This window comes from Neodiprion virginianus, chromosome 4, assembly GCF_021901495.1.
Source record: "Neodiprion virginianus isolate iyNeoVirg1 chromosome 4, iyNeoVirg1.1, whole genome shotgun sequence".
Classification (NCBI taxonomy): domain Eukaryota; kingdom Metazoa; phylum Arthropoda; class Insecta; order Hymenoptera; family Diprionidae; genus Neodiprion; species Neodiprion virginianus.
The window spans coordinates 26,842,996-26,859,879 of NC_060880.1; the positions used below are offsets into that span (position 1 = coordinate 26,842,996).

A 16,884-nucleotide genomic window follows, 5' to 3' on the forward strand; every position below is an offset into this window, starting at 1 on the left:
CGATGTCTCTTGAAAAACTGAGACTTGAGCGAAACGCGAAAATAACAGGCATGGAGTATCGACTTTTCCGCCGACCAGCTCACCGAGTGATGGATATATGCGACTTGGAACACAATCGTGAAGAACCAGCTATCCCAAATGCAGCGTTGGTTTGACGACTTGGACGTCATCCTGGTTCCACCTTGCTTAGCTATTTTCCCGGGGAGCGATGCAGCATGCAGGGAACGACGGGTTTTGTATTAATTCTCGGATTCTCGCCAGGAGGGAATCTAAGTAATGACCGTGTCTCTCCTTTACTGAACGTGGACAAAGATAACGCGCTAAGAATAATGGGACGACATCCTTTAGCGCCATTCTCATGCAAATACATGCCAGATTACGACCACGTTTCTGTCTTTGGATTATTCTCATTGGTCGCGGTTCTCTAAATCTTCGTTTCTATTGGACAAGAACCGACGGTTTTATACCTGTGTCTGTCTAGGCAGGCGGAGCTGAACCATGCAAGTCTGGATTTCTTTTGCTCGTTTTAAAAAAAGAAGCAAAATTAATCATCTGAAATTATTCAGCTGCTGTATTTAGAATCTAGTCAATTATTTTGTACTTTCTTATTTTTCTTCGCGCATTGTGCTCACCCAACGCCTACAATCACTTTTTTTTCTTCTCTTGTCTGCCTTTGCAGGATTATTTCCAAGAGTAGTAATTCGTAGATTTCGTTATCTCTCCACAAAAAAGAAGCTACAAGGTCTATGGTTACCGAAATTTCAGCCGACCACTCTCGCAATCGGGATCGCGAGATGATCGTGAAGTTTTCTGTGCTCCAAGAGCTAGTGGAGTTTCTGGTAACACGGACTCTGGGCGTCTGATTTGTGTCCGCGCGGGTGTTATATCGCTTTCACACAACTGGTCGGATAAGATCTCGTGTTGCTCACTGGCTCTGGCAAAGAAAGCAACGCGAGAAAATTTCTCTCAAATTCAACTTCCCGAGCTTCGCCACAATATGTTTAGCACGCGTGTAGTTACACGGCGTAACATTTGTCCGTGACATTCGGCTTCGAGTTTCGTCTTAATTTTCAACCGCAAGCAATTACGAGGCGAGAGATCTCAGTCCGTCTTTCAACTCACCGTTTCGAAGCCTCCAAATCGACGACGTTTCCGTTCTTCTTCCATTGGAGCGAAGGTTCCGGATTTCCTCGTGGCGGACCGCATTCCAAAAGCGCTGTTTCCCCGGCAGCGACTCGGGTGTTTTGTGGTTCGGCTCGAAACTCGTCTCGTAACACTGAAACAAAGCAGGAAAAGAAAAATTAGCGACTGAGTGAGGATCAGTTGGGAAACGCGTATTTTTGGGGCAATCGAACAACGCTTTCTCTCGAGCTGTTTTCTACCAACGGGGTAGAATAACCCCGAAGGTTTGTTCTCCGATCGGAGAGAAAAGCAAGGAGGAATGTACAGGAGCTTGCAACTACTCTCTTGATTCAGAGCGCAAATCGACGGCAACACCATTTCTCAGAGTCCTTGACCGATTCCATTGAGAAGTAAATAAGGGAGCGGAGGTTGAGAGTCAACCTTTAGCCACCCCGTTCGCCTTTCCAGTCCTGCACTTGTCGGGCGCGACGTCGAATTCGCCGGTGCCGAGGAGGCAGCCAGGGGTGGAGGAGAGGTGATGCCGTTCTCGTTTATCGCCATTTCTGTCACCCCGACGTATACTATTACCATTTATCACCGGGTGGACTTGGACCATTTAGGAAATGTTCCGACGTGCGAGACGCTGCGGCAAGAGACGTGGCGAGAGGCGAGGAGAGCGGATTTGGTGGTGCGCCGAAGGGGTGGTAAGGGGGAGCGAAGAAGAGTTTGGTGGAAGTCCCTTAAGGGTCTTTCCGTCCTAGGTATTCTGCTCAAGGCGCGTGGATGCATTGTGCCATCGGCCCCTTTAATCTGGCTGCGCGGTGCATTGAAGGGTTGGTCCTGGACCCGGTTCTTCGGATGCCGGATGAGATGAGATCGAAGAAAGCCTCTGGGAGACTTCTGACTTTCGGGGTTCCTTAAATCAATGTCTTCCTTGCTGGCAGTGGGCGTGTCTGAGCCGTAGACAGATGTAGAGTGAATTCGGAGCCGAATACGGGATGGCTGCAGCGTGTCTTTTGGGACAATGTAACCTTTCGTTTGGAAATTGGACGAAAACTGTTTCGCTTTCACTATTTTAGCGGAAGGTATCTTTTTAGTTCCCCGTTTCGCTGCTGTCAGAGAAAAAAGAAAGTTATTGCAATCGCCCCGAAAATGAAAAGTTGTTTTCACTATATCTCGACGCATCAAGGTCTAGGCTTTTTCTCAGTGGCGTAAAATTGAATAGCGTTAAAAGCGCATGAGACATTTCGTCAGTGTTGTGCGAAGGCGATACAGAATTCTTCAAGTCCTCTTATCAATATCACTGTGAAATTCCATAATGAGGCGTCAAACTTTATATACATATACATATATGTATATATGAATGGTGCAAGCCGCAACCGCACCGCGTGCGCATGATTATTGGACAAATATTTATAATATAACTGTGAGTATATCTGGTATATAAATGTACCAGTGCGAATGAAGGCTCTCATTATTCTAGTATTCAGTGCTCATAAAATAATGATCTTCGTTAATTAATTGTAAACGTTGGGACAGTTATGAGGTAAACTCTTGAAATTGAGATATTTCTCGGAAGCCTTTTGCAAAGAGGAAGGAGTAAGATTAATTCTGATCCTTTGACTCTCCGTTCGTTGAATCTTGAGCGGTTTTACGAATCTCGCTAATTGAGACGTTACGTTTTAACGAGAGTGAATATTATATTTGTTGATTCAAACGGAGGGGAAATTAGGATGACGTTACATAGCAGCTGAAATACCAAACGTTATAATAATTTCTTTTGATCGTTGCAGACTCGAAAGTATTTGCTTGCCACTGGGTACAAGTAGTCAGCTGAATAAAGTACATGCACCGCAAATTTAGATGAACGTAAATCAACGTGTTACTAAACAATTTGCACGTTAATTATTTACTGTGTGGTCTGAAGCAAAATACGTATTTTGGAACCAAGTGCAATATTTTCGAATCTTTTCATTTTTCAACCTTGATTCTAAGATCGACGACGATTTTTGCCACATTTACGAGCACGAACGACTCTATGAAAGACGACACGGTGAAACAATAATTAACGTGCACGGGAATCGTTGTACCGCCGGAATCATTATTCAGGGTGGTAACAGGCCTTTATACACCACCGTGGCGCAGTAACTTGCGGGTTATTTACTGTATCGTTAAAGCGTGTTCAAGCGCGCGCTGCAGCATCTCATAACGACTCGCGCTAAGGGTCAACACTTAAATACTTAAGCCGGTATCACGTAATTGTAAATCGCATAACAGCGGGGGGCCTGGCTAGCCCTGCAGTGAACATGCGTACACCAGCAGCTTAGAAACAGGCGTACCCGACTCGGTCTTAGGCGAGATTAGTCGGCGGTCGCGGTGCCGAGCTCAAGCTAGCTCGACCTGATCGATTGTAATTGTAAACCATTACAATTCGACTAATGCCAGGGTCGCAATTGGGGTCAAATCTGGTTAGAACTATAGGTGTAAGACTTCGGAGCGGGGGAGTTGGTTGAAACGGAAAGTTAATCCGGAGGTTATCTGATGCCTCGTTGCACGGTGGTGCGGTTCAATGTGGGTCTTCCGGTGGTTCGCACCGTGATGATACTTACTCGCTTTATCATAGCTCAAGAAATGCGATATCGCTCCGCAGGTGCTTGCATTAATTTCGTGATTATGCGCGTAGTTGCGTTGCATCTCCGGCAGCCTTTATACACTAATGGCCATTTCGGCCTTCGGCGTAATCGGCTTTCGGTTACAACGGACGGAACCGTTCAGCGGAAGGATAAAGGGCCGTGAAATGAACCGCTGTAGATTCACCAGAACAAAAGGAAAGCCCTGAAGCTTTTGTTGTGACGCGGGTCAACGGCGTAGGTGTCGTTAATTCAAATTGGTCATGAGTTTGAATTTTTCCCTTGTTTTTTTCAATTCGTTTGAAATATCTTCTTTCTTTTTTTGTCTTTCCTTTTTCGTATATTAACCAGCGCCGAGGGGTGATGTGTCGGACGGGGGAGCTTTTATATATCTCGCACATACCTGCCACCCATCTAACTCGACTTGCGCACAAAGGAAAACGATGAAAATCTCCATAAAAACAGCAGTCCATTATCACGCAATAAAATTTTTTAACAAAACCTAACGACGCTCGTAAAATAATTAAGATTATACACAAGCACGCCACGTTTTATCCCCTCCCCCTATCCCCGCGGCAGGGACTCTAGTTTCCCGATCGTTCTAGTGGCGCGAATTTTGAACTCACGTGAGTGTAAGCTCGGTTTTATCTATAAAACCGCGGAAGGATAACGCGCTGGTATTTTGATAACGGGTATCGCGAGTTAAACGAGTGGCGACTTGAGGTTCGCGTTGGGCATTGCTTGCACTACCTGATGGCGTGCTTGAAGAAACGAAGCGCCGTATACCACTCGCAAGTCCGAGTGTGTTGTTCCCGTTTTATCGACCTCCGGGTTGATTTTACGCTTTGATGCTCAGCACGATATATTCGCCTCATTATACAGTCTCGAGACGCTTTCAACAAATCCGAGTAAACGCGCTCGCCGTTCCGCTCGAGTTATTTAGTGACAAATTTTTCCACACTGCCTTTGTCACCTGGATCGGAAACCTCAGCTTTTTGATCACAAGTTTCTGAAACCAGACCCCTTTGTCTCTGCCCTCCCGGAGTCTGAGAGCTGAGAGTCATCCCCCGGAGCCGATTGAAATCCCACCCTACCAAGCAGCGTGTCCAAAGCAACTACGGAAGATCCAAAATCGGCCGGATATCTGGCGCGGCTCGTAAATCAGGAGGAGATATAGCTGGACCGTACACGTGGATCTAGAATTTGAATTCGGTGCACGCGTGCCGATTGCGACGGAGGAGCGACGCGTGACCGTTTTGTCGTTGTCCGGGAGCTTTCGCGCAGCAACCGGCAACTGGTGGTGGGCATGCACATCTATGTATACTTTGCACGTATACAAGGGTGTAGGAAATCACCCTCGAAGGATATTCCGGAGGCCATCACTAGGTCACGGCCGATAGACAATTGCCCATTGTTACGAGAACGGCTCAGAGTCCCGACCGCCCGCCTCCAGCTTTTGTCAAGGGACGGTTATAGAGAATGGCGCGAAAATTGCTACGATTCAATCATTCCGGAACGTTATGGAGTGGAAACTGCTGCTGCATCATGTTATACGCGCGCTCTTAACGATCTTGCGGTGCACGCGTCCGCGTCACGGACTTCATTGTCGGACGATAATGACGTTAGGAAATCGGTTAATGGTCTCGGGAAATTATCTCCCGTATACCGGTATAATAATGCGAATGCGAGGAGGAGTTCGACGGTGATAACAGCGAGACTAATCGAACAATAGAACCGATACATTTGCTGGCATACATGATAATTTCGAAGTCAATCGGAAGTCAGCCGGGGATCGGAAACTCATCAGACTTTCACGTGCTCGATTCTCACGATGTGAGGGATACGATACTTGCCAAGTGATACAGAAACAGAGGCCGGTGTTATAGGTATGTGTATAGTATGTATACCATTTCATTGCGATCATTCGGCGATGGGTTACGGTATATGTGTACACCTACCTATGTATACTTGCCGAGGGTGGATACCGAATGGATACCTATAAGTTTTATCAATAAGTTTGGGAACTTAACAGACGTTCAATCCCATCCGGCTTAACACCCGGAGTTTTTTCTCCGATTTATGGCTTATTATAGCGGAAGCCTGGAGCGTGTGTAAGACTCACAGGCGTGAAACTATGCAGTTGACGGCTAAAGTTTGAGCAAGCAGTTTGAGCAAGCAGAGCAAGACTGAGAATTCGCATGACGTTCGTTACGCGATGATCAGAAGATTCTGTTGCAGATTCACCACCCCAGTCATCTATGTGTACTTCATTATCGAGAGGTGTAGAGTGTTTCCTGAGTATGACGGACAGACGCGTGGAATAGTCGTGATTACTCACGTTGAACGTAATTTCGGGATGGATTGTGCGGTGTATAGATTACATTACGGGTTCACCTGGCATTTGCCGGCTTACCAAATCCTCGGCTCTCCCGCTTCTCTCGGTTCATATGCACAAACACCACGACGCGACGACTGTACGCTAAAGTCAACTGACGACTGTGAGCAAGAGAGATTTGAATATTTGGCTTTACACCGATTACGCTATGCATACAAGTCTAACCCCAGTTTGAACCGACTCCTTGGGCTGTGGATCAAGCCCCGGATCAATTTTGTGGAAAATTTGTAGTTTAACTCGCGAACTGCCATCATAAGAACAACAGATGAAGTTCGCTCGTGCGAGGATATTGGAGAAAGAGGAGTGAAAGGGAATAGAAAATATAGATACAAAATGCCTAGCTCCGATATTACGTGGAAAAGGAAAGTGAAAAATGGGCGTCTATGCGAGAAGTCAAGGTTATTCGTCCCCCGCATGAGAAAATAGAGAGAAAAAAGGTATAAGATGTAATTAATATATAGCAGAGGAAATGTGAGGCGAGTAAAAAGGTTGAGCCGGGGCGAGGTGGACGTTGACAAAGAGGTCGTGTCTACGAGAGCAACAATTATATCGTTTGATTGTACGAAGTGAAAAAAAATCTAGCAAGACATATTTCGCCATGTCACGCGAAATTTCACGTGCAAGCGAAAAGGCACAATAATGGAGTCGTTACAGCAAGCACGTAGGTAATTCGAGAGCTGTCCCACTGAATAATACCGCTGTCCGATAAGTTTTTGTCAACTAACTACCCTGACCACGGCATGGCAATGTGCTTGGCACAGCCAACGTGGCGCCCGAGTCGCTGCAGGGGGAGCCATGAAACGTATACTTACGAGGGCAATGTTTATATTAATAGGGATAGTGCGCTGACGCGCATGTGTTGCGGGGGTGCGTGCGGCTGGTTTGCGCTTTCAGCGCGTTATACGACGCAGGGGAATTCGTAATTTGTGACATTTGTTCGCAATTACCCAGGAACACCCTGCATGGATAGAAAGAATGCGAAATTAGATTAGATTCCCGGTGAAAAGTAGGCTACTGGATTTTATTAACGAGTACCGTACTGGATTTAGGGTGTAATTTAATTCTTACGAGAATTATGTCGACCGAAGATTCATCCCTTACGTAGGGGACAATAAAACCGCAAGCATAACTCTGGCTCAAAATTCATTTCTTCCTATAAATTTATCCAGGAATGGACGAATTTTTCGTATGCTTCCAATTAGAGGTGGCTCTCCTGGTATCTAATCTCGATGATCCGACGTATGGGTGCAATTGAGAAAAAAAATAAAGCCGCGATAAAAGTTATCAGCTGATCTTTTCAGATGAATTACATGTATATTAAACTGCGAAAAACTATGTGCAAGTCGTTAGGACTTCAATTTTCTACATCGACTTAACGTACAATAAAAAATACGACACAGTTCAACTTTATCTTGAATATTTCACAACTAAGAGAGGCCAGCTTAATCGGAATTGTCGTACGCGGAGTCGGGCTTCAATCAAACAAGTTCAAATAATACATCCGTTTTGACCAAAACTGGTAGAGGGAAAGATAACTCGAGGGAAACAGGAAGCAAGAAAAGCGCAGCGATGCGGAAGATCCGGGAAAATCTCGGCGGCTGTTGCTTCGCGAAGAGGTTGCAGTTTCTGTTCGAAACTGCCAAGCAATTAGCAAGCTCGTCTGGAAGGATGCTCGGGTCGTGCTGCAGGAAGAAGAGAAAAAATAAGATCCGCGTAAGTCGACAAGGGCGGCTGTCTAATCTCGCGATTTTCACGTCGTGTGCGTCCGTTTTAAACCAAAGAACCGCACGCTCAACGAGTTCCTTCCTCCCTTGTAAAATACAGCTCAAGAATTCCTTGCACAGCCGCGTTCGGTAAGTGCAGGACAATAATAAGCGATTTAGCTCGCGAGAATTTTTTGCTCCGCGGTGCAACGGAGCCGTTCTGCTGCACCAGCGACGTTGCAATGGTCCACGAACCATTATTTGCGGCCTGCGAAGCAATCCGTTTAATTTAAACGAGCAGCCAACAGTAGCAGGGTTACACCGTGGCGTGTTGTTTCACCGAAGTTTACCGAGTCTATGCACAACGACTGTTGCACCATAATTCATCGTTGCGGGTGAATTAAGCTCGGTGCGCTGCTGGATGCGTTGTCTGTGCGGCGAGAGAGGAAGAGAGAGAGAGAGAGAGAGAGAGAGAGAGAGAGAGAAAGGAGAGAGTGCAACGTTTTTAGCGAATGCACGGGTAAAGAATGAATGCGCATGGATTACGATGCAGCAGAGGTCCTGTTCTCAATTAGGATAAATTAACAAGCCGTGGGGCTTTGGGAAATTAGGTGTAATACATCTAGCGAGCGGTATTGTCGGCATATTTCCTCTGCGAGACGTGATACAAAGCGTATTCTCTTGTACAATCGCACGTGCGAAGGTAAAACGCGTGCGGTTCGTCAACGTGACTCCGTTTCGCAGAGTTGGTAACACGTTCGTGTTGTATACCCGAACAGAAGCCAACACCACGGATATCTGGGCATCGGTATCGCGATCGGACGGTGGGGTAATTGCGCAGGAACTGTAGACTTTGAATCCGTTCTAAAATTAACAAAGTAAATTTATCTAACCCGTCCATTCTACGCGTTGGACGAATTTACATAGGAATAGCGGCGTAACCAGCTCTTATTTATGCCCCGCGGGACAAACTCACGCGATCCTATTTTAACACGACACCCCGTGCATCGAGTGCCTTACCTATTCTACTACCTGACCGCCTATACCTGCGGCGTGTGTATTCTAAACGGGCGATAGTCCATTTTTATTCTCTCATTTCTAAATGGCGATGTTGCCGGTTCCCGGCTCGAGGAATCGCTCGATTCCCGGCCTCCTTTGCGCAGACATTGTTATATATCTTTGCATTCATTTTTTACCTGCAGCTACAAGGGTGTGGCCGTCATGTATATCAGGCTTCGGGATCTGTTTCATTATACATATTCACCCCACCTGACTTATGCGCGTTCGACAAATATTCTTATTTCAATGAAAGTCACAAGGAAGGCGAGCCACCGTTTCATAGGATCAGATAGTACCGAGAGAAAAATGATATTGGAAAACTGAGTAACTGTGCAGAATTGAAATATTTTCAGTTTTAACAACCGATAAAGAATAAAACAATTCTGACGTGTTTTTCTGCTTTTAGCGATCTAGTTTTCAGAAAAAGCAGATCATGGTTCAAGTTTTGCGACATAACGGATTCGAAGTGATTTGAATAATTATAAACATAATTCGTCAAATAATTGGAAATGTTTAGTCTCGTTTTGACCCTCACGATGCGAATGCTACGAGTAACGTACGTTCGGTGGGTGTGAGAGTAATTCCGTCCCTTTTAAGCTGATGAACAAGCGGGGATACAAGCTCGTTTGCAAATGCTTCCGCGAATCTATTAGGTAATAGTTTTAATTCGCGGTATGCCGAGATATACCAGCGTTGCATGAACCTGCCCACCGGAGCGATAACTGGGTCTAACTTCTGGGCGTTGAACACTTCGAGAGTCGGCCTTACTTGCGATAATGTCAGGTTGGCATTACTGAGCTACCGGGCTAATTTCAGGTCCGTGTTGTCAGGGATTCGGCCCTATTATTTCGTTGAACTTAAAACAGAATCAGATTACAAAGGTAGGAGAGGGAAACGGGGCTTTGAGGGTGGCAAAACTGGGTCAAAGACCAACCGGCTTAATAGGGGTAGGTAATTGATTTTTCTTTAGCTATGCAGATCATCGTTCACCATCGCAGGTGCTTCCATCTTCTTCTTGTCGTTGTTGTTGTTTTACTTCGGCAAAGTTCCTTTAGGCCTCAGGTGCGAATGGCCGTGTAAAATGTTGACAGATTAAACAGTTAATCCCGAGTACCCGCATCAGCAGCGCCGATATAATCACCATCGGGATTACGTCTTTATCGGGGAAAAAAGCTGTCTAAGTGCGGTATTCGCGTAGCTAGGCTTGGCACGCGATGTAAAATAGAACCGAGAAACGTAAACAGCGAAAATAAGGGACTGATAATTGAGGAGCGAGTCCCACGAGAGGCAGGGTAAAAAAGTAAGAGGAGAAAAGCTGCACTCGCAGGGCGAGGATGAGAAGCCCTCGGAGCAACCTTTGTTGTGTCAACTTGAACGACAGCGAGTTTAAGCTCGAACACTTTCTCGCGTAACTAATCTAGCGTTACGATAATGCTAATCCTGGCTTATAGTCTGCGTTCACTGTTTAGCATCGTTTTAATTAACTGAATGTTTAGCTGACAGCACGGAATAACAACCCAACAACCGTGGGCACGTAAAAGTAACTAAGCTCACGCTATGTTGTCAAGCCCGCCTCGCCACCGCGCCACCGAGGCTCGTACGTCTTGCTGACGGCCTCTGATGATTTATTTCAACCCTCGTTCTGTTCGCAGATTAAAAATTTTTTTTTAAACGAGCCTCCTTCACGTATATATGGGTAATTCTCGCTCAAGTCGAAAGGGTTGTGAATGCTTCAAATATTCACTCTCAAGTTTGACTGAAAATATTTTTCAAAAATTAACAAAGAACAAAATAAAAGTTGAAAATTCGTCTCATACTGAATCAGGGTGAGAATTTTGTTTTTTTTTCTACCTTCTCTGAAAAAAAAAAAAAATATCAAAGTCAAACATAGAAGGTACTGAAAGTTTTCAATTTATATTCAAATTCAAAAATATCCTGTCCTTGTTTGCAATGGGAGTTCGAAATATGTTTTTTTGTTAACTTTGTGTGACAATGAGTATTTTATGTTGTGGAAATTTTTCTCTTAGAGTGAGTCACGTTTGAGAAAAAATACAAATAATAAGTGTAAAATTAACACGCTGTAGGATATAGTTTTGCGTTAAAAAAAGTACATCCAAAGTTTTTTTTAGCAAAAACTATTAGTCGGTATTCAGAACCGCTTCGACTACAAACCTGATTACCTGATGATCCCCGATCAACGGGACTTTTGTAATATGTATGATACTCGGTCAAAGGAAAACAATTATACACGCATAATTCATCACTCAAGAGTTGTAGACTTGCGTGCAATCAAAGGAGAGCCGGCATCGTTCAGTCAACTATTTTTTACCCAGAACCGCAGACATTTCACCCTGTTCCGAGTTTAACAATAAGTTTCTAGCTTCATAAGAGTTTCCAATTCACGCCAAGTTTATCGCGTGACAATGCCCACCGGTGCACCAGATGCGGGCAGGTATAATGTACATTGCGAAAGAGCGGAAAAGCTCGGTGAATAACTTTGACGCTACAGGTGTACAGCTATAGCCGAATGGTATCTGGGTTCGTACCTTGCGCAGCTCTTTGGCTACACGGGGTAAAATGTTGCGACTTCTCGCGAGCTTTTGAATCTCAATTCTTTACACAGTAATTCAGTCGAATATGTATAAAAAAATTTTGTCGTTTTCTATAAAAAAAAGTATGTCGAATTTGGCGAGAAAATGGCGGTGTAATATGAATGAAAAACGGTAATTGTATTTATTAATTTTGCCAAGCTGCTGTTTACGAGCAAAACGGTGTGAATATTTAACCGAAAGTATCGGCAAGTTCAAACTGCTCTTTCAACTCGTTTCCTCTCTTTCTTTTATACTCACCCACAAAAATTTATCGGAGAAGTTGGTGGGTGAAATTATGGCCAGTTTAACAGCCCACAACTTTTTCAATAAATTTCCCCGTAGATACAGGTATACACCTACTCGTGTGTATTATATGCGTTGAAAAAAAAAAGTTTTTCAGAGAGGAAAATTTTAAGCTTTTGGATTCTTCCTGTTGAATGTTTATGAGAAAGTTCGCGACTCCGACAGATCTTTTGAAAACTCTCTCTCCTTGGAACCTGATTCACATGGTCAGAAGTTCAATTCTCGAAAGTGGCATAGCAGCAAAACGCCACCCTGTATTTTTGTGCTACACGAGACATCGATTCGCACAACCAGACTGCAGCTTTTCGAGGAAAGCGTCTTTGTCAGTCGGCAGTGGACTTGGTTGGTTGATTTTGCGAACCCTCTGACATGACACATCCTTGGGTACACAAGCGATAACTTTGTTACGGTATTTGCAGGCACGAACCCCTTGATGTTTCTACTTTGCTCGTTGCCAGTTAGGCCCTAACCCAACCCCCATTTACTACCTACCCCAGCTAGTCTAAGTGGGGTCCGCACGCGGTCTTAGATGTAAGCACATCTCCTCGCCTTCCTCGGTTAGAAACATTAGCTGATTAAGATAGGCCTGCGCCGTCGGTCTCCGGCTCGGAACCTGTTTGCCCGGAGCTTGCGGTAATTTTGCGTAATTGCCGAAGGTACGTTCTTGGATAGAAAAGTCAGCCGGGCAATATAAGTTTCAGATTCATAGCTATTATACTACGAATAAGGAGTGACAAATATGACTGTTCAAATCCTGCTGTTAGGTGAAATGAAAATACGTTTCCTGGAGGAGAAGTAAAACAGTTCCTAGCGTTCACGCCGAATCCGGTTTACGAAATCAGGCAAAATCCATAAATCCTAGAGTGCCTCGGATATATGACTTACCGTTTCCGCACAGTTAGCGATTTAATATCGCTAAGTGTTCGAGGCATGACTCTTCTTTTCATCCCATATGCCCTCTGCGCAGCCGCGTGAGCACAAGGCTGGTGCAAAGCGTTTCAAAGGAATGGGTATTACACGCTGCCAATCGAAATACACACATCGAATGTCGATACGAAGCTATTGATATTGATGAGAAAGAAATTGTTCAATCCCGATGAAACCTCACAAGTTTGAAAATTTTCCCGTAAAGCATTAAGTATACACGTGTAACCGGTGACTGCGGTACGCTCCGATTCTTCACAGTCCATTTGGTTATTAGTGTAGCGAATTGCGAACGAAGCCGGTATTTGCACGCGTTAAGAATCCATGAATCACGTGATTCGTCGGGGGTTGCTTATCGGTTTCAGTGGCCGGGGTGAGCACAGCGGCATCGCAGGGCGAAGGGCGACGCCGAGACCTGCATGCTTGCCCTTGTATTAGGTATATCTGGTAGGAATCTTGCAGGCAGCGAGCCCAATTAACGAGCGAGCGAACGACGGATGTGGAGCGAAAGAATTGGAGAGCTCTTTGCCTTCAGTCGCGGGGTCGCGAAACTAATGAGAGTGACACGCAGCGGGCTCCGAGGGGCGAGGAGATCTTGGCGAAACAACGGGCCCTAAAACAATCCTCACTCGAGGAGCGGACGGGGGTTCGTTTCGACAAACGGGTGCCTAAGGGTCGTCGCTCGCAACAATTGCAGCGCGAGAAGTAATCTATAAAATCGCCTCCGATGCTTTAAAATATGCGCTTTGCCAATATTGCTCGCACTAAAAACGAGCTACGCGAAACTGTGTGCGCAGTTTCTGGATTATTCAAGAGTCTCTCTCTTTGTGCGATCTGAAGCACTGCGGAAGGAAGGGTGTCCGAGACTCTGTCGCCTTCAGGAATTTTTCGCGTAGGGGGATTGGGACAAGGGTTGCGGGGTTTTATTTACTCGCCGCCTCGAGATACGTAGTTTTTAATAATACCCAAGGAGGGTGCGGAGGACTCGATTTATCCTCCTTCCTATATTATAGGGGAACTTTGAGTGTGATTGAAGATTCGAAATGATAAAAAAAAATAAAAAGAAAAAACGCATCGCTTGTTTCTCCAAACGCTTTTACAGTGTGTAACGAAAATTTTAGATATTGCAGAGAGATGCGGTACGCGATACGATAAAGTTGGCCCAGGTTTGTCGTTTTTTTATTTTATTTCTTTATTTTCTCAACACGAAGTGAAAGTTTGTGAAAAAAAAAAAATTAAAAAAAAGAACAAAAAAAAAAAAAACAATACGAAATTAAAATAAAATGCAGCTACAGTTTTTAATTATAACTTCTAATTAAACTGTTTCTTTAGCGACGAGGCACGTAAAACAGCCAGCCAGAGAAAATATTAAGTGAAGAAGATAACCGTCGCAACCCTTTGTAAACGTTGCGGAGGAAGAATAAATTGTAAAAATTAATCTACTTCCGTACACACAATGCTAATGGTGATTAAACAACGGAAACCCTGCAGCGGGATGAGTCATTCTCAAAGAGAAGGATGGGATACGTGGCGATGTCGCGAAATAGGCTCAGGAAGCAAGAAAAATAAAAAGGGACGAACCGTAAAGTCCTCGATTGTCTTTTGTAATCTTTGGAATAACCCAAGGCTGTTTTTTCGTCCCCACTATCGACCTCCAAAATTTTTAACTAAAATCTGTACGTTGTTGATCCGACAGGAATCGGTCTCATTAATTAAACGCTTGTCAAGAATTTCTCACACAACTTAACGACGGGTACAAAGTTTTCTCTGTCACTTACCTACTATCCCCCCTTTTTACTTTTCTCGTATTTTATATTTCGATTTCATCAACTCGTATATTCGAAATTTGAATACGCTTGAAAAACGTACATACAAGCCGTAAGCGTAATACGGGATTCACACCTTTGAGGAACAGTTGTTGCCGGTGTGTTGTTTTGTACTGTTGCGTTGGGGTAAATTCACGCGATATAAATGGAGCGACAGTCATTATCGGTCTCGTTTTACATATAATATACATATAATGTGTATATATATATATATATATATATATATATATATATGCGCTGCAGTAAACTCGGCGACAAAGGAAACCGAGGAGAGACACTTCTTCTTACGGAATAGGAAAGGCCTGGAGGCGGCGACACCGAGTGTGCGGGAACAATGATACACATTAAGATAAGGACATGGCGAAATAAAGGCTGGCCACCCCTATATGGCGTAGTGGGTGACCGGGAGAGAGAGATAGAAAGGGAGAGAGAAAAAGAGGGGGAGGGAGTCGGCGAACGAACGCCGTTTTTCCGTTTATTTATACCCTGCCTTTAAACGGCGGACGCGATGCGGTCGCCGTGCGGCGTTCCGCCGTAAAGTATCGTCGTCTTCTGTTTTAATGAGAATTAAAGGGGAGACCGTAAAACCGTGAACTTGAATTTACGCGGGTAATTGAACTTCTTCCAGGACTCGTATCACCGCGGGGATGGTGATAAAAATCCACCGGCTCTCCGAAGGGCGTAGCGCAATACCGAAAAGGACTTCCCGTTGCGACTGTCGTTTTACCACAAGATATAGGGGGCGCGGTTCTTTGAAGAATCAGCTAAGACTCTTCTGCGGCATGCCAATATGGGTGGAGGTACTTCAAGGGAACCAGAATGTCCCGGAAGCCGATAACGGTCTCATACGAATACCGATTTTTTTTCCGGAGTACTGTAAATTCGGACGGTTTCGAAAGATTCATCGATCATGTTTGTTGTCGAAACGTCAAAAACCACGTTTTATATAGTCAATTTGTACAAGTACGTTTTTCAGCATGAGAATTACTTCGTCGTCGTAAGGTTGAAGGTACACCGTTAGTCTAATTTGACTTCACAAGGCAATGTATATAAGGCATGATATGTCGGCCGAAACTGAAAAGAAAGAAAATCCCCGTACTCCAGTGGAACTGGCTCGTCCTCTGAAAAGTCGAAGTGTACCAACGGTCTACCTTCAACCTTACAACGAGCAGTTGGTATCTGCTGGAAAAAATATTCGTATTACGTTATATCACGCATTCATCGATCTCGATCATTTTTCAAGATATACTGGCCACCTTGAAGCAAATAAGAACGTCACAAAATTCCATATCGATGCATAGGTGAAAATAAAAACGAGTGAAGTTGCCAGGTGAGTAGTTAAAGACCTTGAACCCGTGACCTCTCACCTCAGCAACCCTCGAGACTTCACCTTTGATCATAGCCCTTCTCCGGCTGGCCGATCCTCCTGTGAAATTACATCTACCCGAGAGAGGTCGAAGGGAGTGATAAATTTCACAAAGTCTAGTTTCACGGAGCGGCGATTTTCCACTCGACGAAGGCACGGAGAGCCCGGAACCCACGAGGATCCAGGGTGTCCTCGGCAGTTCGGTAACCGAAGCGCGAGGCGAGGAGCCATTATGCAGCACGCATGAAGCGGGCAGGGAGCTGCTGCACACACCATATTTGATATAATTAAACTGCATAAATAAACACAACGGTGCACGTACACATCGGGACCCTGGTCGTTGCCGCTTCTGCTTCTGCTGCCGCGGGTTGCTGGTCGCAAGAGCTCATTCAATGCAAATGCCGAGCGAGACCGACGCTGACCACTTCGCTGACCATTACACATGGGCAAGCTTACGTCGATATGTACACACGTGCGGAACCAGTCGCGATCATTTTTCGCGAGTATCTTTCCGCAGCGCCCTTTTTACCCGCTCGATGAAATATTTTCAACCCTCGCCCCCTTGGGGGATGATATTTTTCTCCATCGATGGAATCGCGCGAGTGCCGCAGCACGTTTCGAAGCCAGCATATACCTTGCAGACGGTCAGTGCGGAACAGTTCGTTCCGTGCCATTCCCAAATCAATTCTCGTACCGAATTGGCGAAGCGATTGAATTCTCGTTGCGGGTTTTTACCACTACCGTCTAGATTGGTACAAATTGGGCATCGAACATCGCGCGAGTTTCATTCATTCGTTGTACAATTGGGACGGATAAATGGGTCGGCAATTGACGGGTTTTATGGAGGAAAAAGACTGGCTATGGAATGTGGTTCTAATATGAAACAGGTCCGTCCGTGATCATCTGCATTTGCTGTTCGATGTTGTTCCAGGTTCAGTGCAAAATTCGTTGTTCACCCGGCAAAA

General features: G+C 45.0%; 1 protein-coding gene across 1 annotated transcript in view; it reads right to left on the bottom strand.

The window, feature by feature from the left end:
• The window catches only part of LOC124302267 (roundabout homolog 2-like), a 213,805-nt gene that overhangs the window by 8,742 nt on the left and 188,179 nt on the right, over window positions 1-16,884 (bottom strand). The window contains exon 3 of the mRNA XM_046758230.1: window positions 1,123-1,276. Within this exon, the coding sequence (XP_046614186.1) occupies window positions 1,123-1,276 (154 nt within the window). The remainder of the gene's footprint in view (window positions 1-1,122; window positions 1,277-16,884) is intronic.